Source organism: Phaethon aethereus (genome assembly GCF_964289735.1).
Source record: "Phaethon aethereus genome assembly, chromosome: 2".
In the NCBI taxonomy this organism is placed as follows: Eukaryota; Metazoa; Chordata; class Aves; order Phaethontiformes; family Phaethontidae; genus Phaethon; species Phaethon aethereus.
Window position 1 is genome coordinate 155148384 of NC_138582.1, and position 27181 is coordinate 155175564.

At 37.3% G+C, this 27181-nt stretch overlaps 1 protein-coding gene across 4 annotated transcripts in view; it reads left to right on the forward strand.

Moving 5' to 3' along the window:
* Positions 1-27181, forward strand: part of ZEB1 (zinc finger E-box binding homeobox 1) — a gene marked incomplete at its 5' end in the record, with an annotated part of 129638 nt that overhangs the window by 86882 nt on the left and 15575 nt on the right. Inside the window, 3 exons of one of the 4 annotated variants that reach the window (XM_081996719.1) lie at positions 18711-18911; positions 24232-24294; positions 25977-26138. In XM_081996719.1, coding sequence (XP_081852845.1) covers positions 18711-18911; positions 24232-24294; positions 25977-26138 — 426 coding nt within the window. The remainder of the gene's footprint in view (positions 1-18710; positions 18912-24231; positions 24295-25976; positions 26139-27181) is intronic. The other 3 variants (XM_081996720.1, XM_081996721.1, XM_081996722.1) reach the window with 3 other exon arrangements.

Consider the following 27181-nt stretch of genomic DNA (forward strand, 5'->3'; position numbering starts at 1 on the left):
TTTTGGAGAGAGTATGTCAGAACTTTGCAAGGACTTTCATGTGCATCTTGAGTTTCTTGCGACCAAAAACTGGTAGTCGTTTTTCTTCACTGTGGTGTTTTCTTTTAGCAGTGACCTGAACATACTTTAAATCTTACTGTGCACATCAGAACTGTTTATTCAAAGTGTTTGACAAGAGGTGCAGAAATTCATCATTTCGTATTTTCATATTGGCTTATTACTAAGAACATGTTACTGGTACCACTGCATTGTCATGCTTAATGGAACAAATCACAGTAGAATTATAGAAAGAATTTATAATTTTGCTAGATCCTTTAAAAATTCTTAATAGAATAAGTGGCTACTAGCAAAATGCTAACATACAGGATATCTCTCCGTAAGTCTTAGTTCATAATTTCACTGGTTTTACCCCATAAGGCACTAAAATGAGAGAGTGCAGAATTAGTATTCCAGGTGCACTGAGTTAGTGGACTACTGTAAGATCTAGATATTGTTTAAATAAATATATTGTAAAATTAATCTGCATTACTTCTGTTCTAAAGAACTAGATTGTGCTTTTTACAGAGCAGGGATGCTGTTTCCTAGTGTGTTCAAATTATGACAATATATTCTTTCAGCCGTTCTAGTTGATAACACTGTTCACTCAGCTTCCTCAAAATACTGCTCTGCTTTAGCTGGCCCAAAGTGAACGTGACGCTTGCTTGGGAGTTGGCTGGTTTGTAGTGTTGGGTGTTTCCATTGTAGGTAGTCAGTCAAAATGCCTGGGAATTCTCCTGAAGAAAGGAATCTGAATATCATATAGCTTGAAGAAAAGAAATGTAGCTTTGCAAAATAGACAGAATTTCATTAAAAAAAAAAATATTTGGAATAACAAGATTCTGGAACTATGTAAGTTTTTCTAAGTACTTAAAATGCTTTATATTGCATTTCTATTGTTTGTTTATGGCTTATTCTCATAAAAATGCCCTAAGATTGTACTTTTTCATCTAAAAAAATATTACCTGAACTTGCTGTTGAGCTGAACATCATAGGCTAGACTTTAATATATACTCTCATGCTTTATTCTTTTTATTTCATCAAGGTTCCTAACTTTTCTGATCTCCTCTTGTATGTTTAACCTCACTTCTGTGTTTCTTGGGAAGGCAGTACTGCTGTCCTTTCAGTACGCTGTTTATTGATGGTCAGAAGGCACATTACGATTTGACTAACTACTGAGTGGAGGTATCTTAAATTCTTCATTATCCTGGCCAGCCTGAAAGTTTTGCATCTCAAAAGTCACCTGTCATTGTTCAAAACTCCTAGTCATAGAAAGTTTAAATCATTTTTGTATTAAGGAAGTTTGGTTCCGTCTATGGTTTTTAATGGCTTTAAGTTGATACGAGTGGTAATACGACATTGTAATAAGTCAGAGAAGGAACCTGGACTGAAGCCAATGTGGGGAACGCTCACATGTGTTTCTATGCACTGTGTAGTAGCGCTGAGGCTAGAAAAGTTTAATTATCCACTCTACTCCCTCTTTTTTTTTTTCTTTCCTTACTGAATACTTGTGTGGCCTTGAGTTTGTTAATCAACAGATCTCATAAGTGAGCCAGATGATGTATTGTTACAGTACCTTTCAGAGCTGCTGGTTTCCGGAGTCCAGTGATTACTTGCAGTGGCCAAAACTAGTTGCTTCCTATTAGAGTATAGTGATTACTAATTTATCTAAATTTAGCTGGTAAAACAAAGTTGATCTTTGTTTTTATACTGAAGAGTTCTTAAGTCATGTGGTATTTAAACTGTAATGTGAAGCTTTGTGAGTCTGTTCTTAATTTTTTGCTCTTTATCTCTCTAGTTTCCTCATCCTCCAGAAAGAACCAATATGTCATTTATATCAGCTTGCAGAATGACGGTTCTTCTGAAGGCAAAGGTAGACTTACTTAATCATATTTTCAGGGAGGAATAATTGTTTTACCTCGCATGTCTGTTGTTGGGCTTTTAAAAAAAAAAAGTGGGAAGAGATTTCATAGGTGTCTCAGTTTTTACCAGTCCACAACAGATGTCTCAAGCTTCTACACAGTGTCTTTAACCACAAAGGTTCATCCTAATATTTCTCTTTCTTAACATTCTAAGAGTTGAGAAAAATTGTTGAACTGACTTTGGATCCCAAGAGCAGTATGGATGTATTTGGCTATTACTGGTATATACTGTAATTTTTTTCAACTATTTCATTAGACGTTTTAGCAGGCAGCAATTAATACTAGCTGTAACTCCTTTGAATGTTGTACTCCCTGTGGTGAAGGAAAGTTAGGACAACTGTTAGACGCAGAATCTCGCCATACAGTCCTCAGCACAGTGGAAACAGATCTTTTTCTGTGTGCTCCTGCCTTTCCCTGAAGTGCTATTTCTGTCAGGCTACCTGGCAGAGTTGTGGGTTTTTTCTTCTTAAACATTGATTGTGTCATCCTTCCAACTTCATTTTGGCCATTTGTCTCTCTTGGGCATATTCAGTGACTTCTCAGTAGTCTTCTGCTCACTGACTGTGCTTGTGTCGTAACCCTCAATACACTTCCCTACACCTCCCTTTTTCTAACAGCATCATGGCTTTCAAAAAACTGAATTACCCCGAAGAAGTAGTCATGGGTCGACTTAGGCCCTTACCTGATCCTGACCATTTTAGGATCATGATCATTTTTGTTACACTTGTAACCATAAAGATGTCTTAACTATTTTTAGGAGAAACAGAAGATTAGATCTTAAAAATGGCTGTGGGTATTTTCTTGGAAAAATTATCAGAGATTGGAAAACATATTTCTCATTTCAGATGATCCAAAAGTCAGGTCTGATGACACTTTAATGCTTCATTCTTCTTCAAATTCTGTGTTTCCTTGTTCCTTTTCCCTTAGGAAATAAAGGGTTGTAAGCATAGATATGTTTAATATCTGAGATACTAACAGCCAGCTATCCATTATTAAGATTCACAAATGGAGTAACTCGGTTAAAATGTTTTACATTTATTAGCATTATTGTTATTGCTGTTATTCCTTTTTGTAGCATGTCAGTGAATTGCAGTGGGACTGATCTGATAGAGCAAATACTATTCTTAAAAACTAAAGTCTGCTGTAGAAATACCATATACAAAATTAAAGGATTACATATGCTAAAATAGCCACAGGTAACACTATGCCTTTGCTATCTTCAGTATCTCTCTGGCTTGTAATTTTAACCAGATAGCTCTTGAGAAATTTCTGAGAGACTGGTTATGAAGCGGTAAAAAAACGTTCACAAGGCATTTGCAAGTTTTTCTCCCTTTTTAGAAGTTCTGCTCTTCATAAGAGACCAAATACAGTAAGCTTAAAAATCATTTGCCTCCTAAACAAAACATTTTTATTTTTAAGCTAAACACTGCTATTCTGGTGCTCAGCTGTTTTTGTAGTAGTCTTTACAAAGAGCAAGTCTCTGTCTTGAAATGAGTGACAGATGTTTCTTACTGTCCTCCACAGTATTCATCTGAAATCAGGCATGTCTTTGTTACTTTCTTATTATCTTTTCCATTCATTTACAAAAGGCTGGCAAAATTCAATTTAAGAATTCCTGCAATGCATGGTGGGTCACTTACATGAATAAATATGGTGGTTGATATTTGCCCCTTTTTTTTGGAAACCGGTCTCTTTATTTAAACTACCCCATAGTTGATCCTTTGTTAGATTCTTCTTTATCACTGCTCATTCACCTTACATATGAATTTCAATGTCAGACGGAACAGATAAGCTCTTTTAATTTAAAGTCATAAAATGTTTAACTTCATCCTTGTGTAGACAGTGAGAATTTGGAGGTGTTGGACTAAATAGAATACAGTTATCCATCACAATTAACTTGTCTTGGAATATTCCTGCTGTAGAGTAAATTCCAATATCACAGTTAAAATCTTACTGTTGTCTTTTATGGACTGATACTTTAAATCATCTTCATTTGCTGGACTCTTTTTTAAAGTATGTATTTGTTTGGAACCTTTTACAAGCTTTACTGTGTCGTGTGTTGATCCTGTACCAACATGAGTGCATGCTTTCTTGGAAATTCAGTGTGTCAGGTGGCTGCATACTATAAAAAGTAATTACGAATATTTAAGAAAGGTTTTAGCATTAGCTTATTAGCTACTATTCATTCAGCTCATATTACAGTAATGTTACACTAACTGAAGAATGTCAAAAAGCTCTTACTCCTCACTTCTACTATGTTGTGCCAACACTTCATTTGCCCCTCCAAATAATAATTACAGATAATCATCAGTCTCTCTTTTATATTAAAAAAAAAAAGTCAGCAACAAACTAATGAAAGATTAGAAATATTTTTGCCTGGGAGGTTTTTTTGTGTTGGGAATATCTGAAATAGTTTAAGGAATAATTCCCTTTGGAGTTTATAAAGAAACAAATGGGAGGCTGAACGAAGCAAAGCAACTAAGGGAGCTTCTCCAGAGGCCCAGCAGAGGACAATGGGTAGAACGGCTTTTCCTGAAACTTGGTCACATTACAGAACCACTTACTGAGTTTTGTTAAGTAAGGAAGGCTATTCCTCTTCTGATTGGAAAAATGCTTTCTTGGCCATTACTTCTTTAAACTAGATAAAATCTTTAAATTATGTAAAATTAGATTAAAATGTTGGAAATCCTTGCCCTTGTGCCAATTATAACCCCTTCTTCCTGTACTGGGTTTGTTTTTGAAGTCCATGCCTCTCTTGAGCAAGACTTTTTTCTAAATCCTTGATTAATATACAAATTTTCAGTAGTTGATAGGAGTTGCAGTTGCTGGTGGGATTCAGAAATTCGAGAGCGAACTTGAATCAGTGTAATATAAGGCCTAAAGGCAAGGGTTGCCATTCAAAAAGTGACTTAATGCTTGGGAGGGGAAGCAGGGAAGAATGGGAGCCCTACCTGGTGCATGCCGCCGGCCTTCTGGACTGCGGAGCAGGGGACCGATGGCCACCTGGGCCAGCTCCATTTGTTCGTCAGTTCACTCATACAGTGCTTAGGCTCAAAAAATTGAACTTGTCAGATTTCAAGCTCAGATTCATTGACAAATCATCAAAGTCTATGTGAAAATGTATTTTATGCTATCTATAGATGCGTATAGCTGTTAGGAGGGGGAAGGGGTATGCTTGATTTGGCCACAAGAAGCTGTGATGGGAAGTCCAGGTAGGGTTAAAGCATTAGGTTTAAGGAGAACTGTGTGCTCTTCTGGGGCATGCTTTTTTCAGTATCTACGTGTTGAATTGAGTGGTTAAAAAAAAAATGCATTACTAGGAATCATGTATACACTCAATATTTTCACTACCCAAATAGTTTTAAGATGGTAAGATTTTTTTTCCTTAATAATAACATTTTCTGCTATGTAAGTGGTTCAGACAGATAATATCATGTCATCTGAGCTCTGAAGTTCCTGGCTTTACAAGATATTTTCTTATTCATTAAGACTGTTTTGGAGAGATAGGCTATCATTCTTCAAGGCCAACAGTGCTGTCTTCTCAGGATGTTATCCCACTTTTTAAGGAAAACAGTCTGAAATTGTTAGTACGTCTATTAGTTTGCTAGATAGTCTAAAGAGTTCTATTGAGAAGTCAATGAGATTTTTTAAAATTTAGGCTAGTGCCTAAATTTAATATTTCTTTGTTTTGGAGCTCATTTGCAAGTCTATATTCCAACAAGAGGGTCTTGTATATTCTCCTCTTCATGCAACACTTTCTCAATGCTGGTTTGAATCTTCATCTCTCTCTGATGAGTCGCAGATGTGGTGTCCCAGGGTCAGCACGGCTGTGCAATCCTGGAAGCTCATGGCGTTCTCTTCTCCTGCTTTCTACGTGAACCTGACTTCTTCCGAAGCATGTGCTAACTATGTCTGAAATATTGTAATGGCTAGATGAGGGTTATTCTTTGATGTAGGGGCTGAAGAGCTGGTTTGTCCAGTCCTAAGTCCAAAAATCTGGATATAATTGCCTTTACAGGGAGATTCAGTAGCTATTTGTGAACAATTTGTGTACAGGAATGGAACACCGCAAATCCACATTAAAGTTTTAGAGAAAGATGCCTTTGGTGGCATCTATCATAAATTACTTGATCTTCAGAGAAAAATAAGGTCATGCTAAAGTGTGCTGTGGGACTACATTCACAGCCTTTTGAAGCAAAGAGGTTAGTATGGCAAAACATGTTTATTTCCTTAATATGTCAGAAATATCCATTAGGTTTCATTCTGTTTTATATAAATACACAAAGTTTTCTTATAAAAAGTTTCATTTAGATGTGTAAAAATTCACTAACGTATAATTTCCCACTGTCATTTTAGCAACGTGTATTATCCTTATGGAGTGAATTTTTTGAAAAGTAAACTTCTCCTTAAGCTTTGTGCTTCCATTTAAACAGGATGAGACCTTTCATAATCTTATGTATCCACCAGTTTAAATAGAACACCAGGGAAAGTCTACCCTTGAAATGCAGTAAAACACTGTAAATCTACTGCATATTTTTTCACTCTTTCTTTATTCATGCTCCTTCACTGCAGTAGGTTTCTGGGAATGATAGCTGTTCATTATCTTGCAAAATGAACAAGCCACACTTGGAATTTAGGTGGTGCTCTATTTCCCACTTCACACAAGTAAATTATATAAATGGTCAATGATTTACTATTTTAAAAGAATTGAAAATCAGTAATGTGGAAAATCTGTAATGTAAAAATGAGCATTGTAAAAATATAGTACATAATTAAAAAGTGGAGAGACTTGGGACTTGTCATACCACTCCCTGACAGTAATTTTCTACTGCCATTGTTTTGGTTGATTAGCTGTGAACATAAATGCAAAAAACTACATGCATGTCATATATGAATAACGTGACTTTATGCGTCATAAAGTCACGTTATTCAAGATGCAAAACTACATGAAGCAAACCATATCATCCAAATTACATACTACAACTGTGTTCGTCTACATTTTGGTATTCTAACATTTCTTTCTAATCTTTATTTTCAGGAAAAGTGAGTTAGGTATGTTTAGTATAACAATCTGTCATGATAATAACATGTATTGTCTACAAATTAGTTACCCTGAATCCAAAAGTAAGGACCCATATTTTGAAAAATTAAACCTGTAAAACCATTAAAAATGCTCTTCTGTTATTATGTGAAATCAGAGTGAAGCCAAAATGTAGCTTGTCAACTTAAAAGCCAATTTTTTTTTTAAAAAAAACCTGTCCCTTCTCCTGTGTCATAAACAGGGGACAGACGGGGGAGTTACTTGAGTACCAGAGTGTTTAAACCTATAGTCAGAATAAATAGCTGACAATTACGCATTTGACAATCTAGGTGTCTTTCAAGAGCTATATTTAAGAAATTACTTAGACATTAAAAAAAAATGTTGTGAATTATGAAATGAAAATAAAATTATACTTTCTAAATAAATTTATTTTTATAATTTATTAATGTAGATTATATTTATGCAACATATGTTTGAAGTTGCATGATTTATTGTTCTGTTAATTTAAGAACGAGTAAAGAAAAATGTCAGGGCTTCATAAGGCATGTGATTCATGATGGTGATATCTCTACCATATATATAATTTTCTTAATGCTGAAGACTTTTCTAATGGCACCTTATGATAGTCTTAAAACTTTGGGGACAAGAAAGGTTGCTGTAATAGACTATTCTTGTATATAAAATGTGGCACTTGAAGTATCATTTTTCTGCCTTGTATCTAAGAGGATCTCAAAACTTCATAAGCCAAACTGGTACTCTTGCGTTACAGTCTTTTTATTATTCATGAAGTAAATACTTACTGTATATAAGCCTAGGTTATGATATTATAGAAAATCACCAGTATTGTGAAATATATAATACACATTTCTGTAAACTAGTCAACGATGTCTTCCTGAAGAATTAACCTCGCCTAATGATACTTGAATTAATGGCACAAGATTCAGGCCAATTCAGGCACAAGTGGATGCTCTGTAACTGATACCCACGCAAGAGTGCCACAGCAGTGGAATTATTTCACACAGTGATTGAGTTAGCATCATGGGTGATTTTGGTTGCCACTGATAATTTGCACTAACCTGAGTTTTTATGTAATGCTAAAACACGGCTGTCAAGTTTTTGAGTATGGATTAAGGTAATTACCAAACTGTAATTCAGAGTAAGTCTTAATGAGGATAAACCTAAATTGACTGTATTACAGTTGTATTAAATTTATGCTACAGTTATGAACAGAAATAGGATATTGTGTCTTTTTAGCAGGTTGGTCAGTATGAGGGAACTTGTATGTAATTTTGAAGCATGCTGCTGTGGTGTGTGTCAGTGTGTGATGCCCATATATATCTCTTACAATGAGTTATCTCCATCAATCGAATAAATTCCTGTAACTGACCACATTGTCCCAAATGACTGGTACCCATTGGTACCGAGTAGCAATTAATGATGAGACAATTTTCTGTGGCTTATCTTAAACTTGGTGACATTTATCTGTGTGCAAGGGTTAATTTTTACTGTAGTAATAAATCATCCGTTTGTAAAAATCTGTCTCTCAAAGTAATTCATGATCTTGCCTTTTTGTAAATACTTCCTTAAAGTATTAAACTTGCTCTAAGTTTTTGTAAAACTTCCTGACAGCAGCAGTTGACATCTAATTACACAGGGTGAAGTTCTCACTTGTAGAAGGCTCTGCAACCTTGGCTTGTACAATGGTGATAACAGGCAAAGGGTACGGTTCATTTTCTCATACAACTTTGGCTGTCCTGTTTCTGAATATTAATTTTTTTCTTATGGGACCATTTTTAGTATTTCCAAACCTATAAGCACCTTGTAATAATACCATTTTTCAAATTATGCTACCACTGACAATTTTCATATTTGCATGTAGACTTTACATCAATCTAGAGACTAAAAGTAGAGAATATTTGGGCAACAGTTAGTTTTCTCATTAGAAAATGGGCTATCATTTGCAAATCCAATAGAGAGTACCATTGCGAGTCCCTCTGTCTCACTGAAAGACTGAAAGCCTGCGTTTTGCAAAGCTATAGAGCTTCCATTTTTAGCACCAAAGAGCTGCAGAGTAGCAAAAAGTCTTAAAAGTGTGCTGAAAATTACATTTAAGTTGCTTTTCTGAAGTAGCCCTAATAAGAGAAATATTTCAAAATTGGATTATTTTTATGTGATGATATAGGTATACATTTCCAAATCTAATTTTAGGCTATCAAACCTGACAAGATACATATAAGTGTATATATGTATGTATAAATACATAAATATATGTTTTCCTGTATTTTAAAATTATTATTGGACCAAGACTAAATACTTGAAATACTTGTCTGTGTACTCTCTGCTTCTCATCTCTGGACTCATGTCAATTCTATATGCAGACAAATTCTCACATGAGCGCTGGAGTTGATTTTAAAGTTGTTTCCCTCCCTTATAGGTTCTATAAATTTTTAACATGTAGCATTAAGGCACCATTACAGCATCTGGAAAGCCATTCCAAGTGGCATGTGATTGGAGTCTAGTGTTCTAGGAGAGGCTTATATAGTATCCCAGTGTACAACTGCTGTGATCGCATTGTTCAGGTGATGGACAGTTAAAACTATAAGGTATGTGGGCTACCTTAAGAGCTCCCTCTTGGTGACCCAATGGTCCTCTGTGCTAAGGCCTCTTGTTGAGAGGTCTGCCTGCATGGTTTTGGTGATCCTTTCTAATGAGCGTGGAACCAGTGTCCCTAGTTGAGCTTGTCATCTGCAATCTCAGGAGTTACCTAAACACGTGGTTGCTGCTGTCAGGTCATCTGATTAGATGGTACTTGGTAATGTTCAGAGTTGATGCCAGTCAACATTGCAGGTGGGAACAACCGTGTCTATGATCTGAAGATATTTCAAGCAAGTGGAAGAAAAGGTTTTCATTCAAGAAGCAACCCAAAGGGAAGAGGAGGTGGTAGTCTCTCTTTTACTGGACTATATGTACTCCATATGACAAATTGTTACCAGTCCTAGAGCTCCGTTGCCATTCACTCATCTTTGACCTGCTCTGCAGTGCTGAGTCATTTGGGTACTCACTGGCATCCCTGTCTTCTGTGCCATCGTTCTTCTGTCTCCCAAGGTGCTTTTCAAGCTTTCCTGTGTTGCTATTGCAGCATCCCTGTGAGGATGTTTGTTAGCAGTATAGATCCAGACTCTTTTTGAGGAGTATGGGATTCAGTCCATAGAACTTGTCACATTACCTCATCCACTTCCATCTCTAACAGACAGTGGTTAGCGGTTCTGGCCGGCACCTGTCACCACAAGCTCTTTGTTGTCTGGAAGGACCACTTATAGCTTTCCTTTCAATTGCTGGGATGTCCTGCACTCGGGAATCTGTCAGGAATTTGATTGAGCCCTTCAAAAAGTAAATTGTGAAAGGGAGTATATGACCTGCTTGCTTGTAGGAGGGAGGAACAGGGTAGATGGCCCAAGATGTCCTTCCCCTCTAAAGGCTGAGATTTTGCTGCCAGTCACATTTAATCATTTTTATAATGGAATGAGCAATGGAAAGTTTTATCCTTCAGACTGCGCAGGCAAGAAGTGTGTGTCCCTTCCACAGGTGTTTGGCTACAGAGGAACATCCTTCAGTGTCTTAATTCAGGTCAGGACTGTGTTTTTGAAGTGAATCTCCTGATTGTCCTCACTCACTGTGCTTTGACTTGGGAGCGTGCCTTTTCTTTATACAAAATGAGAAGATAGGCTCTGGGAGCACTCCTAAGTGTCTTGCAGGCAGTAATAAAATTTAATTCAGAAGACCAAACTAGAGCTACTTTTATTAAGAGACGTCTCTGAAACACAGAGTGTGAACATCAACAGTTTCACCATCTATTTCTCTTCCACCACCCTGCCTGCTAGTGTGGGTACAAGCTCGCTGTCCTTGCCATCCGAACCAGCGACTCTTACAAATCCTTTACAATCAGTGTGACTTGTTTTGGGATCCCTCTCCTGACCTGATGTTGGGCTCAGCATCCCAGAAACGATACAGAAGTAAAATCTAGTGCCTTAGGTATGTAGTTTGAGTAGTTTGGGAGGGATGGAGGGAATATGTGTATTCTTCTGCTCAGTACTCACCTTAGTCATAGGCAAAGCAGGTAGTTGGCTCGAGCAGCTGCCTGCCAGGAGCAGCCAAAGCAGCATATTCCCCAGCTGCTCTCTGCTGTCTGCCTTTATTCACCGTCCTGGCAGAAACTCCACCGTGTCTGCCCCACTGGGAAACATGGAGCTGCTTCTGCTTCTGGGTTTCTAAATAGTACACTACCAAACTGTCCTGTTCCAATATAGTTGTGGAGACAGGACTAAGTTAACCCTAAATCAAACTGATGATCAGATGAACGCAGGCAAGCAGCAGAAAATGTAATCACTGAAGCCGGAATATTTGCCAGATTTGCTCCAAGTATCGCTTCTGTCATCTCAGACTCTAGTGCCAGGGCTGTAGCCATTACCCTAATGCTGGGGAACTGCTCCTGACTTTGCCACATCAATAGAAAAATTCAACACTGAGGGTCAGTTTGTTTTTAATGTCAAATACTGATCGATTTTAAAACCATGATTTAAAATTGACAAGCAGGAAGTTTGTATTTACACCATTGATTTTAATGTGCGTTAAGTCAAGCCAAACATTCAGTCTCACTTTTGGTACAGCATTTAGAGCACGTTTTAGTGTGCAGTCCACTTGCAAAGCATTTATTTTAAACTCAAAGTTTCTTTGAGTTGTCCAGAAAGCATCCAGTACATGTGTATTGAGATGATTTATATACCTTAGTCCATATTAAGATTCTTGAATTTTATGTTTTTTATTGTGTCAGAATATTCAATCAAAATGTGTGTCAAGCTGCATTTGACTGGGCATTAGTATTCAGTTGAGGTGTAAAAACATTTTGAAAGATATTTTTATTAGTTAAAATTATCAGAAGTGTGCTTGGTACATGTAAATATTTAGACTTACATTTTTACAACTATTCATGTATTTGTATAAGCACACATGGGAGATGCAAGTTTGATCCCTTCAGGCAGAGGATGGACTGAATCCGCTTCCCCTTTTCCTGTGTGAGCATGCTCACATGTGTGTATGTCTAAATAAACAGTGAGTCAACCTTTTATATATAAAATATAGTTCTATTCTCCACAGTTATAGCACACAGACTGTTTTTAAAAGCAGAATGACTTTTCTGAAAATTACAAGTATGTTTTTAAATTAAATTTAAAATGTATTATCTCAGAAACTAATCTCTGGCAGGGTTTTGTGTTTTTTTCCTTGAATCATTTAATTAAGAGTATAATACAGTTTCCTCACACTTTCCACATAGTGCGATCTCATTGTAGTGTATTTTCACTTGAGTTCTACAAGCTGCCTGATGTGTTGTGTTCGGCTGCCTCCGCTCCCCTCCGTAGTGCTGCTGGCTGCCCCGATGCTACAAGAGTCACCTGCTGCCTGATGGAGCCTACAACATGACTGGGAAGCAGCGAATTATTTCCACTAAGGGTTGCTGGTACTTGTTTGGGTAGCCAGACAAATTAACAGCAAGTGAGGCTACCGGGTATGAAGACAACATGTCTCATTTAGGAATTCCAGGAGCCAAAAACTACTGGAAACAGGTGGACAATTTTAGGAGAAGCATCAACATATGCCTTCCCTTTTCTTAAGTAGAAGTGTTTCTACTTCAGATGGTAACATAGCTCTGTATATATTACTGCAAGGATGTTACTTATTAATTTCAAATGCACATATTAAACTGATTGGAAAAATGTGAAAAGAACATAGATGTCTAACTTTTACTGAAGATACTGGGCAGCATATAGGTGGAGAGGCAGATGTATGGCATTTCATTCAGTAGCAATAAATCTGATCCTGGTAATATAGAGATCACGGATTAGTTCTGTGGAAGCCTGCCCTCTTTTTAGTGCAGTTCTGCGCCGTTGCCACCTGATCTCAAATTATTCCAATACATATTTCACCACATACGTTTTCTCTCGTTGAGGTGAGTAACTTCTTACCAGAACTTGAGTGCTGTGAACTTTGTTGGGCCGTTGTTTGTGTTGGAATGGTAAAGTAAAGTAGCTGTTAACTAGCTGTTGTCTAACGATTCTGAGGACAGATGGGGGGAAGCGGTGAGCCGGTACCTGCTGCCAGCTTTTTGAGAACCTTTCCCTCTGTTGCTGCCTGGGTTACTCACCTTTTTGGGGACTCTCCTGTTACAGTATGTGCTGTGGAAACAGTGAGTCCTACAGTTTTTCATCACTACTATGTTAGTCTTCACCTTAAATTTCTTGGATTCACTGGTTTTAAATTGGAGAGCTAAAGATTCTTTTCCTTTTAAATATCATATTTGAATTTGACTAAAGATAACGTATTGTGGTTTCCTAGCTGTATTCAACCAGCAAAATAATATGTTTCTCTGTTTTAGCACTTTAATCACTATTCCATTTAAACATACTTCTTTTTTAATTAGAATTCTGCAATATCATATGTCTTCTCTGCATTTAGGACTGTAAAAGTCCTGAAAGCAAAGCTCATTTTCTTCAATTCATTTTGCAGTCATTTACTTTTAAAGCAATGAAAGCTCAACTGCAGATACTCATTTATTCTTTAAGAATCAGGATACTATAGCAAGAAAGTGATCAACAGGAAAAGAACTAATTATGGTTCATAAGATGTATTTTTCATGTATTGTTTTTTAATGAGTATTTCATCTTTCTTTCAGAAGATATATAGTAATGATATAAAAATGTGATTTTATTGAGTAAATATTTAGTCTTCAGTGTCATTTGTAATACATATGTTGAAAACAAGGCCGCCTTTACTATTAATCTCTGAAAGTAAAGCTGAAATTAATAATGAAACTGTTTAATAATGTACATTATTATGCTAGGGTTACGTACTATAAGATGTGTATAAGACAGAACAGGCTCGTATGTCTGTTATACATCATATGTGCTTGTCTGGTGACCAGTTTTCAGAGGTTTACAGCCATGGTTCATGATCTGAGTCAGACGTAGCTTTTACAGTTGAAGGTAAGATTGCCTGCAGTGGTCTGCTGCTTCTCCCCTGCTGCTGATGGCCATTCCTGGAGCGGTGGTGGCCGAGGGTGACGTAACCTCTCTATCTGTCCTTGCTTTTCACAGAGCAGTGTCTGATCATGCAGACATTGATTGCTGTTTGTGCCAGTTTTCTGTGATCCAGGCTGAATTATTTTGTTTAGGTAGTCACTACTTTTGAATGATGTTAACTAAAAGTAAATACTACTGAAGTTTAAAATATTTATAGGTACTTCATTGAAAAGCTGTAACTGTTCTTCCAAGCAAGGTTTTACATGTGTGCTTTATTTTCTGCATGGAATATTTGGCCAAATTAGAAGCCCCTTGAAGACATCATTTATGTACATTTAATTGAATTTCTTTCAGAGGTTGTAAGCAGTAGTATCTACATATTGCTTTTGTATTGAGTATATTTGAATCTCTATTCAAAAAGGTTTAATTAAATGTATTCCTCCCAACTTCAGCAGTTGCTGTGGTGCCAGGCATGAAGTGAGGCTAGTGAGCTTGTTGTGCTCTTCTTTTAGTGGTAACTATTCTGAGGAAACGTCAAGGAGAGAGGAGAAGACACTCAAAATGTGTGTAGATAGGGAAGGTCTAAATTTGGCTCTAGAACTGAACTGGAGAAGGGCGAGGGGGAGGACGGTTACACCTAGAATTGGATGCTGGGTGCCGTAGTTCCAAGGTTTCTTTAATGTCTTCAAAGAGCTGTGAAACGTGTTGCCAAAACACGTCTGAAGCAACTGAAGATGCAGCCTGCTACTACCACTGCTCGGTCTTGTAGGGCATGAGGAGCAGATCTGCATTGTTAAAGCTAAGCTTTGTAGCTGTGCGGGCATCAGTATGGTACCATGTAATGGGATTTTAATTTTAATTAGCTAAAAATACAGTAAATTACGGGGTTGATTGTTTTTTAAGCATCGTTTCTATTAAAGAATATTAATACATTCTTTGAAATCAAACACTTGACTTGGAAAGTCAAGCATTCAAAAAAAGTTGGAAAATGTCAGAATGAAGATTGTTCAAACTGTTTTAATTTGTCCCTTACATGTATGCATAACGATAAGATCTTTAATTATGTGATCACATATTTTTTTCACAGGAGGAATGGTGCCTGGAGAATGAATCAGGGGTGTTTATTAAAGGAAGCTGTTGTCTCCAGAACCCTTGCCTTAATTGCTGGAAAGCGTAATTTAACTAGAGGCCTGCAGGAATCAAAAGGGCACTCTCTAAGGCATTTGAAAGCCCCACTGAAAGACTGGATTTTATTTTCTCTTTTTCAAGGAGTTTTTATGTGATTCTGGAAGGTCACTTATTTTGGAGGTGATCTCTGTGTTTCAAGTTGCTATGGCATGGCGGGCCAAGGTACCTGGCCTCTGAGCACAGCTGCATTTGGAATGTCTGCAAGTGTGCTTTGAATATACAAAGTGCTGCAAAAACGCTAAGTCCTCTGAAAAGTAAGACCCAAGATGCGATGCCAGGATTGCCAAAAGAATCCTCCAGTTTTTAAGTAGCCAGTTTCTTCTCTGTAAAGTTGACATGCTATCTCCCTACTACAGTTCAGTTCATTATATGTTTTGAGGCATTCCTGCTGAGTGCCTTGTAGGGAAATTGCATATAATATCTGTAATCATATAATTATATAATATGTAGTTATAAGATATTGTATGTATAATATAAGATATATAATGAGGAATCACATTTTGGCTAACATCCTATAAATGCGGTTTTGAGAAAACTGCTGGCTGGTGGGGATGAAAAGAATGTGTAGTCACTTTGCGATCTGAAAAAATGAGGCAGCATCCTATAGATACTCAGTTCACTCCATAAGACTGAGCATTCCCTGCATATTTACCATCACCGCACTAGACGAGGGAAGGGTCCTGTAGAGGCAAAACAGCATGTAATTATTTAGTTAGGCTTGTGTATAGGTACATGGATGTTTCCATAATTTTAAGTGCTCGACTTTGTGCTATGGTTGGTGTGTGGGTTGCCTGGCCATCCCAAATGTGCCGAGCCCTTTTAGATGCAGGTTTGGCAGTTGTTTTCCCCCAGATTACCCAAAGCTCTCCATAAGAGGAAAACGGGAACGTTAGAGCCAGATTACTTACTGATTTTATTGTGTTGCCTTGCTGACGACTGGTCTTCAGTGGAAGGAAGCGAAATCCCAAAGACTGTTTGTTCCTCCCTTTTTTTGGCGGACGTTTTTAAATTTTTCTGAGTTAGTACCATGAGTCGGTGTAGTGAGAATGTACAGAAAAAAATAGACCCATAATGAGTAGATTATATTTAAAATTAAAAAATATATGATGAGGAAAAGAAGAGAGAGGTTTTGTCTGTAAGTGTAATGCTGCAGGACAAACTTCGTGATTTTTTTTCTTCCATTTTCCATATAAAACCACTCTAATAAAAGGGATTCTACTTTATTTCACAAGCTAAACAGGGAATTTAGTTTTAAAAAATCAAGTATTAATTTTTCAAATCAAGTTATTAAATTACTGAAATCTAAACCTATGCCCATATATATTGTGATTTAATTTTGATCCCTGATCTTATTGCTCTCTTTTGTGTGTGGCAAAGGTAAATATGTTGGTGTTTTATATTAATCCTCTACATCTAAGCATCACAGTAAAACCCAGCACAGACAACAGATTTTATTTTTATAAAATAAATAATTTTTCCACTTCCTCCTGTTTTGTGTCTGTTCTTAAACATTTTTAAAAGTTGCATTTACCATGGCTCAGACAAATAAATTTATAAATCTCGTCTGCTTTGGTGAGGAAGTACATGTATGTCTTCTCTTTCACACAGTGTTTACAGCATCCCTTAGAGTACCTGTTTTACTTTGCAAAATCAGCTACAGAATATAAAGTGAATATCAATTTATTGATTGAATTGGACCAGATACTAGTATTTAGGCAATTTGCCTAAATTTGTTGTCTTAGAAGATGTCGATGCCATGAGTAGTGGGGTGTACCACATTTTTCAAACACTATGTGTATAAAATATGGAAACATGGAGTGATTGTTTTGAATTCAGAAGGCTCTTTTGTCATGCTTCTGCATGGTTTAGATGAGACATTTTTCTGCTGAATTGGGAGGTAATGAGATAGTAGCTTGTCAATTCATAAAGCTACTCATTTGCCCTGCTTAAATGCATCTTTGACTAAAATACCTACTTTTTAAAAACAGCTAACTTCAGAAGAGCAGAGGTCTGATTTGCTAGTCACCTACCTTGATGGGCAGGATTTCACTTGAAAGGATCAGTCTGGCTTCTCGTGCGCTAACAGTGACAGGGTGCAGGTATCGTAACGCAGCATGATTCCGCGCCTCCCAGGTACAGTTCTGATAACCACTGAAGGGGCACCGCTGCCGCCAAGACAAGTCCTGTTAGGTTCCTCATTGATCACTTTATTCTCTTTCTTAAACTGTATTTTGAAGCATTTCAGTAAGAAGTTCAAACTTGGCAGTGAAGTAGTAATACACATATAGATCTTCCATAACTGTGTAATAGTTTAACTTCAGCATGAATAACAAGACCTTTCAACAGATTTGTGAAAGTAATTTTTTTCTTAATACATAATCCTTACAGTTGAAATTGAAGTGGCCATAACTGATCTTTTGTGCCTACAAATTGAGACTATTTTAATAATAATCTGCTCCCATATGACAGAAACAAATATATTGTTGTGTAATCCTTTGTCCACAAGACTCTCAGAATATGTTCTCCAGGCTGAAAAGGTACAGTGATTACTTTTCATGGTAGCTGGGGAAAACGTTACACGAGATTTCCTAAGTCACCTCTGAAATTTTTCCTTTCGCGTTCATCCTGCTGAGTCCTTAGTGTGATCTTTGGGTATAACTCCCAGCAGCTTTTTAGCTTGGATCAGGAGTACTTTGGCCCTTCTGAATCAAATCTCCTTATTGTTCCCGTTTCTTGCTGCTTGAGTCGCGTAGCGGAGCACGAGGGCGGCACCGGTTACAGGAGAAGCCGGTGAGAGGCTGGAGCGGGCGGGCGCAGCCGGCGTGCGTCACTGCAGGCGACCCCGCGCCGTGTGGGGCCAGAGAAGAGCGACGTGCGCGGCCTGGGCTCGCTTGGTCTCGGTGCCAGGCGTTTCCCCGCGGTTTCGTTCCGGCTGTACCCCGCTGACGGCCGTGTACATACAGCCTATCCTCACTGCACGTGTCTCTCTGTAACAAAACGCGCGGTCAGTGTTGTCTATCGGTATTGTGTCGCATAGACTATTCGGCAGGCCGGTCATACTCTTACAGGGAACATGCAGTGATGCTGATACCCAAATCGGAGTGATCCAGCTGGAAGCCTGATGCTTCCGTGTGGCCTAGAAGACAGCTCTGGAGTTGTCCACTGCCTTTCCTTGTGCAGCCTTATGCTGGGTGTGCAGAAGTGAGAGTTATCATGGTTCCTAGCAGTGATGGAAGCCCAGCAACTGTCAGATGTCTCCTTGTGTGCTGCCATTACATCCAAGTTGCTCACAAGCCACTGCCATCCCCATATGGAAAGAAGAAATAGTAACGTGACTCCCCAGAGATGCCCCAGATACAGCATCTAGCCACAGTACTGAAAGCTTTGCACCTCCATAAGGTAAAAATTAAGAGTATATTGATCAGTATTTTGCTTTTTGTCTGTCCATAGTCACCAACTATAATAACGTGGTAGAAGCAAACTCAGATTCAGATGATGAAGATAAATTGCATATAGTGGAAGAAGAAAGTGTAACCGATGCAGCGGACTGTGATGCTAGTGTGCCAGAAGATGACTTGCCAACAGACCATGCAGTATTACCAGAAAACAATGAAAGAGAAGGGAGTACAAACAGTTGCTGGGAAGATGAAGGTATGTTCATTTTCACTGATGATGCTATGTAGAGAAAGGTTTCTAAAAAGACTTGATAGAACTTTTTTTGTCACTTTGTTACTGAAATAACATGTAATATTCACAATCAAAAAGAGGTTCTCAAATGTATCTATTGTAATATATTTTATATTCCTTATTTAATATTCGAGGCAGATTCGCAGGTGCATTCATTCCACTTGCATTGTTAAGCAGGAGCTTCAAATCCCTGGATGCAGCATTCTCAAGGATGATCAGAGATTAGTTACTTGCTTTTAGTTTTTCCATGTCTTTCTGCATGACGGGTCTCTGCCATAGCTCCCAGTAAGGCTCAGGGTTTGCTCAGCTTGGGGAGTAAGCAATAAGCCAAAAACATGAAACAAAATAATATTCAGATGTACATTTCTGTCTGTGAGCTGCTTCTGCCTTTTCTTTTGTAAAATATAGCCAGAAAAAAGAATTTTAGATTATCAGTTTTAGAATTGGCTATCTTACTCATAAAGAATTTGTATTTTGAAAACACTGGAATGAGGTAAATGCTGTACATATTACACAGCAGCTTTAGAAGCTGAAAATTTGAAGCAACCAGGAAATGGGCTTTTTTTTACTGTGGAATCGGAGACTGAGTTTCATAATATCACACAGCATGCTTAAGTTTGAGCCAAATTGGGATAAATGCATAAATTAGTGGAATTTATTGCAGAATTTGACCTTCATCCCCTGAAAGATACAGAGTATTTTCTGGTATATCCCCTGTTTGTGTCTGAACTCCAGTCGCAATTCTTGAGCATCCACCTTGTTAAAACTGGTGGTTTAAAACAAATTGCATGACCTCACATCTAAATAAACAGAAAGCAGTCATATGGTCCCTAACTGCAATCCAGCTGGGAGAGAGCAGCTGAGAGTTCAAAGAATTGCATCAACTCAGACTGGTTTTACATAGCTGCTATTGCCAAGGTATGCTGTGCAGGGAAATAAGTATTTTTGAGCTAAATTATTGGGTAGGTGATTTTCTTAGTTCTCCTATTATGTCTTTGCTCTACTGCAGGCTATATCTATCAGGAATTGCAGTTACATAAATATGAGCTGTGTGTAGACTATTTCTTGAACCCTTCGAGCATAGGTGTAGGAAACCTGAAATATGAAGCAAAGAAGAGCACTGGCACACAGAGGTGCTGGGTCAAGACCCTTTGGACTGAACGTTTCCTGGAGATGTGCCTACAGGTAGTCATGACACAGCATCTTGCCTCAGACCTTCTGGGGGTTTTCAGAGCTCTAGACATGTGATGGCATCTTTTTTGACTCCTTATTTCAAATGTACCATTTTTAACCTTTTAAAATCTGTTTGCTAAAATGAAACATTTGAACCAAATTCTGCTGTGATTGTAGAAGAACAATGTAGGCAGTGTTTTCTCTGCCTTGGTTGTTGCTTAGGAAGACAGGCTTTATCAGTGTTCAGACAGACAGGTTAAACAATACCCAGGCTTTCTCAAACTACTGTAAATTTATTCTGTAAAAATTATGTGTTCTGAGGGCTCTTTTGTAGCAGTCTAGAGGGTTATTTATTAGATAGTAAGGGGTTTTTATATAAATTGTTTGAATTTCTGGCGATGACTCCATGAGAAAAATGAAGGCTACATTAGGTTTTATGGAGCTTTGATTTGCTATGGTAAAGTACTATTTACTTTTTTATGGCTTTTCTAGAAGAAAAGGTGTGAGCTGAAAATCATATCATCAGTCTTGGTTGCACATTAGAAATCTGAAGAGACAGGTATTGAATACATGAACTCTCTCATACAGGGAAACGTACTGGGGTAGGTGTCCGTGCAACACTAATACCATCTTCAGGACTGGTGACTATTTTTAGAAAAGATACACCGCAGCAGTTTTAGTAAGTTGTGTTTCATTGGTAAAGTAGAACTGAAAGTTCCTGGGTTTAGTTGAACCTGACAGAATGAATTTTTTACATATTTATTCTGTTCACGAATGTCCAAGAATAGAAACAACACATGTAACATTTCTTTATCAGATTAGTTTCCTTCCGTTTCCAGTCATTCTAACTGAATTTCTAAAAGACCTTTGGAACAGGTGTTTTAAATACAAGGTGTGTATCTCAAGAGGTTTAACTGAAACAGTCATATGGGTTTGAAAAAGTGAACCACGTGTGTCCTGCACAAGTTGTTGGCAGTGTGCCAGCATTCATGTGTGCAATGATTATATAAGACGAATTTTTTTTGCTTTAGTTTAAAGTAAAACCTTTGCTACAATTTAAAAAAAAAAAGCAAGGGTTAAACTTCTTGACTTATTATGTTAATAGGCTTACAAAAGTTTATTATGTATTATAAGCATTTAGCAAATCTAGAGATCTTGGACCTGGAACTGAGATATCTCTGAAAAATTGAAAATCTAAAAACATTGTCCAGACCCTGAAATAACCTTTAAAAATTAATGAAGTTATGTTTTAGGTTTAAGGTCCTCCTGGAGCTCAAAGATTCCTTTAACTCATAAAATTTTAGGTTGAGGTTATGTGCTGTAAGATGGTTTGTGTTCTTTCAGTGTAGCGGGTTGCTGAGGCAGGTTGCTGTGCTATTTTGTATTGATTTCATTTGGGAGGAAGGCTAAAAAAGTGTGGCATCTTTTTAATCAACGAGGCAATACTGTTAGCTGTAAATAGCGCTTGCTACATGCAAGTTGTATATCAGAAAATTAGCTCTAAAGAATTTAAATTAGAAACTTTTGATGGGCTTTGGAATTTATTCCCTTCTCTGAAGATAAGACTGCGGTGGAAATTTCAGTGAAGTTTGTCTTTCTGCCTACAACCAAAATTTCCATTTTGCTAGTGGTTTAAATTTGATCAGTTATCTTACTCATGCAGAGATCTTCAGAGTCAGCCTATGACACAGTGTTTGTGTCATGCATGTTCACTGCCAGTACACACTCTTGCCTGTGATCTAACAATCATTAGCATTTAACCCTAGGAAGTCCCACCATATCTCTAAGCAGCTGCTCATAAGCAATGATAAGATAGAGAAGTCCAAGAACATGTTTTACAATTATCTGGTATGTCCAGATGTAATGCCAAGATGGATATTCATGCCCTAGATGCTATTCGTGGAGACCTGTATTTAAGCAGTCAGTCAGCAGGTAGCTCAAATTTCTTCTGGAATTCAGAGCTGTGATTTCTCCTCGGTGTAACAGTGTTTTAAAATCCGTTCCCCTATCATCACATCCCTTTCCGTTGCTTCCCAGCAGCTGTATTTGCAGCATGGAAACTGGGCTTCTGAGGGCACAGGTGCAAAGTTGTGCCCATGCTGCCCAGTCATAGCTAACACTATGACTTCACATTTTTCAAATTATTAACTATTCGTTCAGTAAGGAATCTTACCACCTGTGGAAGAGGGCTCCACCCTGTCTTATACCCATCTTCTAGATATTGGGAAGAGACAGTATCAAACAGAGCTTATGATTACTAGAATTGAGAGGGTTTTTAACTTCATTGAGATTAATCTACAGTGCCATAAATTCCTTGACATTCCCTTGGGAGGCATAGCTTTTATTTGTACTGAAGCCAATGGAATTTGCTAGAAACACTGTAATTTAAATTTCTATGAAGAATAACTTATTGATATTCCCCCTCTTCTCTAGAGGCTATTTCGTAATGGAGAAAAATCACAAAACCCTGTTTAAAGAAAAATAGTGGGTTTGCATCATCATTGTTTTTAAGAATTAAATTTTTGATTTAAATTTGCATTGCATGCAGTCATCCATCTTACAAATTCTGAGCTAAGTCTCTGGTATTACGAGCCAAAAATATAATTAGTTCACAATCCCATGTGAACTATATGGATAATAAATAAAATATGGATTGTTTTGGAGGGTTTTTTAGATGACAATTAAAATTAAAGTAGGATTTAAGTGTTACGGTTTCCTTTTAAGCATATTTCTCGTTTGTGACTATCTGCAGGTATAACTTCCACGTGTTTTGGGTCTGTGGGATTTTATCAAGGTAGAATTAACAGTCTATTCCTTTAAGGAGGCCTTTTTTATCTGAGAACTTAAAGTTGTCCCAGAATTTATCATCTTCCTTTTAAAGGAGAAATTGGCTTCTCCTGCAGTGAAAAAGCTGGAAAGTTCTGAGGTTTTGACTAGCCAAACCAAACGATTTTTCCCTGCACTGAAGCAGAGTGAAGTAAGGTAAATAAAAGCGTAGCAATTGCCATTTCAGGTTACAGCAATTGTGTAGCCTAACCTCCTGTATCATTTGAGGGTCTTTTTCTGCAGCATAGCTCTGAAGCATCTAAGGTTGCCGTAATAAACCTATGAAGTAATGCTTTAATTTCCATCAACTCGCAGCTATTGACTGCTAATGTGTTCACCTATGTCAACATAGCATACTGCTGATAAAGGAGTGACAAAACCAACCTGGCTTTCCTGCTGCAAGCCAGTTACTGACAAAAATGGCAGCAGTGGCCTTTCCAGTGGGAACTTCCCAGTCGAGGCTACCCAACATATGTAAATTAGGAACAATTTTAGCCATTTATTGATTTGAACCGACAACCTGTAGCGAGTTAAAACCTCCATGCTGCATCCTTGAACGCCGCAGCTTGGCCGGAGCCGGTGGAGCTTCAGAGGCAGGTAGGCTCCACGGCGTTAGTGTTGCGGACATCTGGTACCTGCAAACTGGTACTGGATATTGGACTTGATACGTGAGACATTTTCGTAGTGCACGGTTGATCTGAAGTGGGGAGCGTGTGTTCAAAATCCATGTCTGTTTAAGAAATTGCAGTCTATAAATGGTTTCTAGACGATTTACAAGAAAGAGAACACATTAAGTAGCTGTTTGCAGACATTACCAGCAAATCATCAATCATTTCCAAAAACTGCTACTAGGAGAAAACAGTGTAAACATACTTGGTTTATGATATTCTGGTTTCCAGTATTAATATTCCAGTATATCAGATAGCTGCATTTCTAGATGGGGTTATTTAAGCAATTGACTCTGTATTTGCTGGAGAAACACTGTGTCCCCATCTTCAACTCTCTTCAAATATTGCTTGGTTTTTAGTATTTCTTCCTTTTAAGATTTCATTTCTTTAACCATGGACTATCATTGTGGTTCAACTGATTACACACTGATGAAATAATGTGGAATCCATATTTTTGAAAGAACATTGTGCTTAAATGCAGTTCTTCTAAATGGTACAGAAATGGAAAAAATTGCTGAAGAAATAACTCAGGTATATTAAGTTGTTGTGTTTGTGGCTCTTTTCTTGTTTTGTTTTTTAAATATTCTTTCTTCTCTTTGTGAAATGTACTATTTCAGCTGGAAAAGAAACAAAGGAAATCCTGGGGCCTGAAGCTCAGACAGATGAAGTTGGATGTACAGGTATTTCTTTGTTAATCTGAGTCCCTTATTCATATAGTGCTATTGAATTTTGGTTAGGTGAGTATCCTTCTGAAATCTTTGAAGTTCTCCCACCTCTCTTTATGAACTGCCTTGCTATTCCATGCTAGAGGTCTTTGACTGTAAACAGGATTTTAGCTGAGGAAGAATAGTCTGGGCTCCTTTCGGCTGTCCTTGGTGTGGAGGTCTAGGTGACCCGTGACACGGAGCAGTCCCCTCACGCAAGGGCTGACCGCAATGCCGCTGCAGCACCGCCTCTCCTAATGGCTTCAAGAGCAAGAGCAAAATGAGGAATAGCACTGATCTTACGCATAGCTGTGTAGAATGCAACTACAGGTCAATAAGGGAGTGTTTTAAACTAATAAGGAATATACCAAAATAAACTTAAGCTAATACTGCATCTTATTATCAGCTCCTCTGTACTGATTATGCAGAAGGCAAAATAAAATGTGTATCTTCAGTTTCAGAATCAAACCAAAACACATGTTTTGTTATTTTGTTATTTCTCTGGTTGGCAAAAAAAATAATATAGCCCATACCGCTTTTTAAAAGACTTTTATATGTTATTTTTAAATGCCCTTAATACTAAATAGTTAAATATTATTGGCGTAAGCCTTGTTTAAAAAAAACAAACAACCTAAACATAGATATGTTAAAACTGTAGATTCATGCATTCTTTTTAGTCACTATAAGGTCAGGTGTCCCCAAACAAGTACAAAGAACTACATTCTATAGTACATCACAGTCTATATATGAGAAAAACTGTCTCATGTCATAAAAACCTTATGTTAAATTGGAAATTGAGTATGTGACTTCACACTGAGAGATGAATTGTAGAACTTCTTCTTCCTGTTAAAAATATACCTCACATTATTAATAGTGGAGGAGTTCTGTCATGGTTCAGTGTGCCACAGGCAGAGCTCTCACAGAATGTTCCACCATGATAAAAGTAAACCTTGTGAACAATGTATTTAGGCAAATACTTGGTAGCAAATATTTATCGTACAACCAATAAGTAAAATATTTAATTTATTTTTTGTTAACTTTGAAATACAATTGTTCATTGATTGTTTTCTGAAGTTTTAAACTGGAAAATGTTGAAGGATGCTAACTAGATCTGAAACCTTTTTGATAGCCATTTCCAACACGGGAGAACAAGCCACTCACAGTTCAAGTTTGCTGCATTTCAGACAGACAAGTTGTTATTCAGAGTTTAAATACCTTCTGGGTTTGCACTTCTGAACAAGTCTTAAATAACATAAAAAACTGCATCCTGAAGACAACAAATTTACCTTTGCAAACATAGGAGCCAAGACTTTAAGCTGGCCTTCAAACTACAAGGGCTAAATCATAATTAATGTTGCATTTAAGATTTTTAGGGAAGTTGAGGGGGAACAGCTAAATCCAAAATTATAAAAATGCACTGAGTTTAAGAGGTAAACTGTGGTTTTAGTCAATTTTTAAAATTTCATTATGCCCCTGGTTCTTAGTTTTAAAACTTGGCATATTCCTGCATCTTAAAAGTGCTTGACCTATATGAGTATTTGTAAAGACTTTTGAATTCCTTGGATAGAGGGTGGTTTGAAAATGTGAATTACTGAATCTCATTTATGTTCTTTTTAAACTCTTCATTTCATATCTTGCATCTTGTTTTTCACTCTTAGTAAAAGAAGATGAATGTGATTCTGATGCAGAAAATGAACAAAACCATGACCCTAATGTTGAAGAATTCCTTCAACAAGAAGATACAGCTGTTATCTACCCTGAAGCACCTGAGGAGGACCAGAGACAAGGCACACCAGAAGCTAGTGGTCAGGATGAAAATGGTAAATATGCCACCAGTTCAGTTCTTAGGAAATAAATTGTACTAACTACTTGACCTAGAAGTTCTGTTGTATTTTAGAAGACAACAATGCATACACGTGTAGCTTTGGGGAAAAAAGTCTTAGTTAAATAAATATAAGATAATGGAATCATCATGCAAGAAACATCACTAGTTGATGTTGTGAAAGAAGGCATGCACTGGGATTCGGTTGTATGGATACCTAAATGATAACCTCCAGTAACTGGAAATAAAAATTCAAGCTCTCATAAATTAATTCACTAGCATTATACAAAAGAACGGAACAAACATTTATTAATTAGAATGGGACTGAAGCAGGAGAGTATAGTTTTGTATAAGAATAATGTAGGGGAAGTTATAACGTTTTCTTTTTTTATATATATTTCTAAGTGAAAACCCCAAAATGATCTGTTAGATAGAAATTCTTTTACTAGGTAGCCAGCCTATGACAGGCTTAGGATTTTTTCCTGAAAAACAGTAGTGGAGCAAAGAGAAACATTGTTTATACAAAAAAGTTTATGTGAAATAAAATAATGACCCACTGTTATTTTTCTTAATGGGAGCCCATTAAGAAATACGAACTTTCCAATAGACTTTGAAAATATTATTTCATAATGAAATGAGAAAGGTTCTTTGGAGTGAGTTGAGATGTCATACTTTGTTCATTTCTTCATCATGAAACATTGAAGGCATCTTCATCATGAACTATTTGAAGGCAAAACCCATTTAGATTGTTTTTGTGTTCTGTGCTGCTTTCTGAAGTGTTCAACTTTCATAACCTGTGACAACTGCAGTTTCAACCAGATTGTGTGCCTTTATTGGAGTATTTAAGATTTTTTCAAAAGAAAGTAACATCTTACATAAACGGTTAGGAGTTGTTGTGCTCCAGTTGTTTAAAAAAAAAAAACAAAACATAACTGAACAAAAAATGTCATTTGTGCTGAAATGGAGTATTCTTTATGTCAGGTGAACTGAACTGTAGGTGGAAAAATGAGAATTGAAGGGAAGCATACTGTGTCTACACAT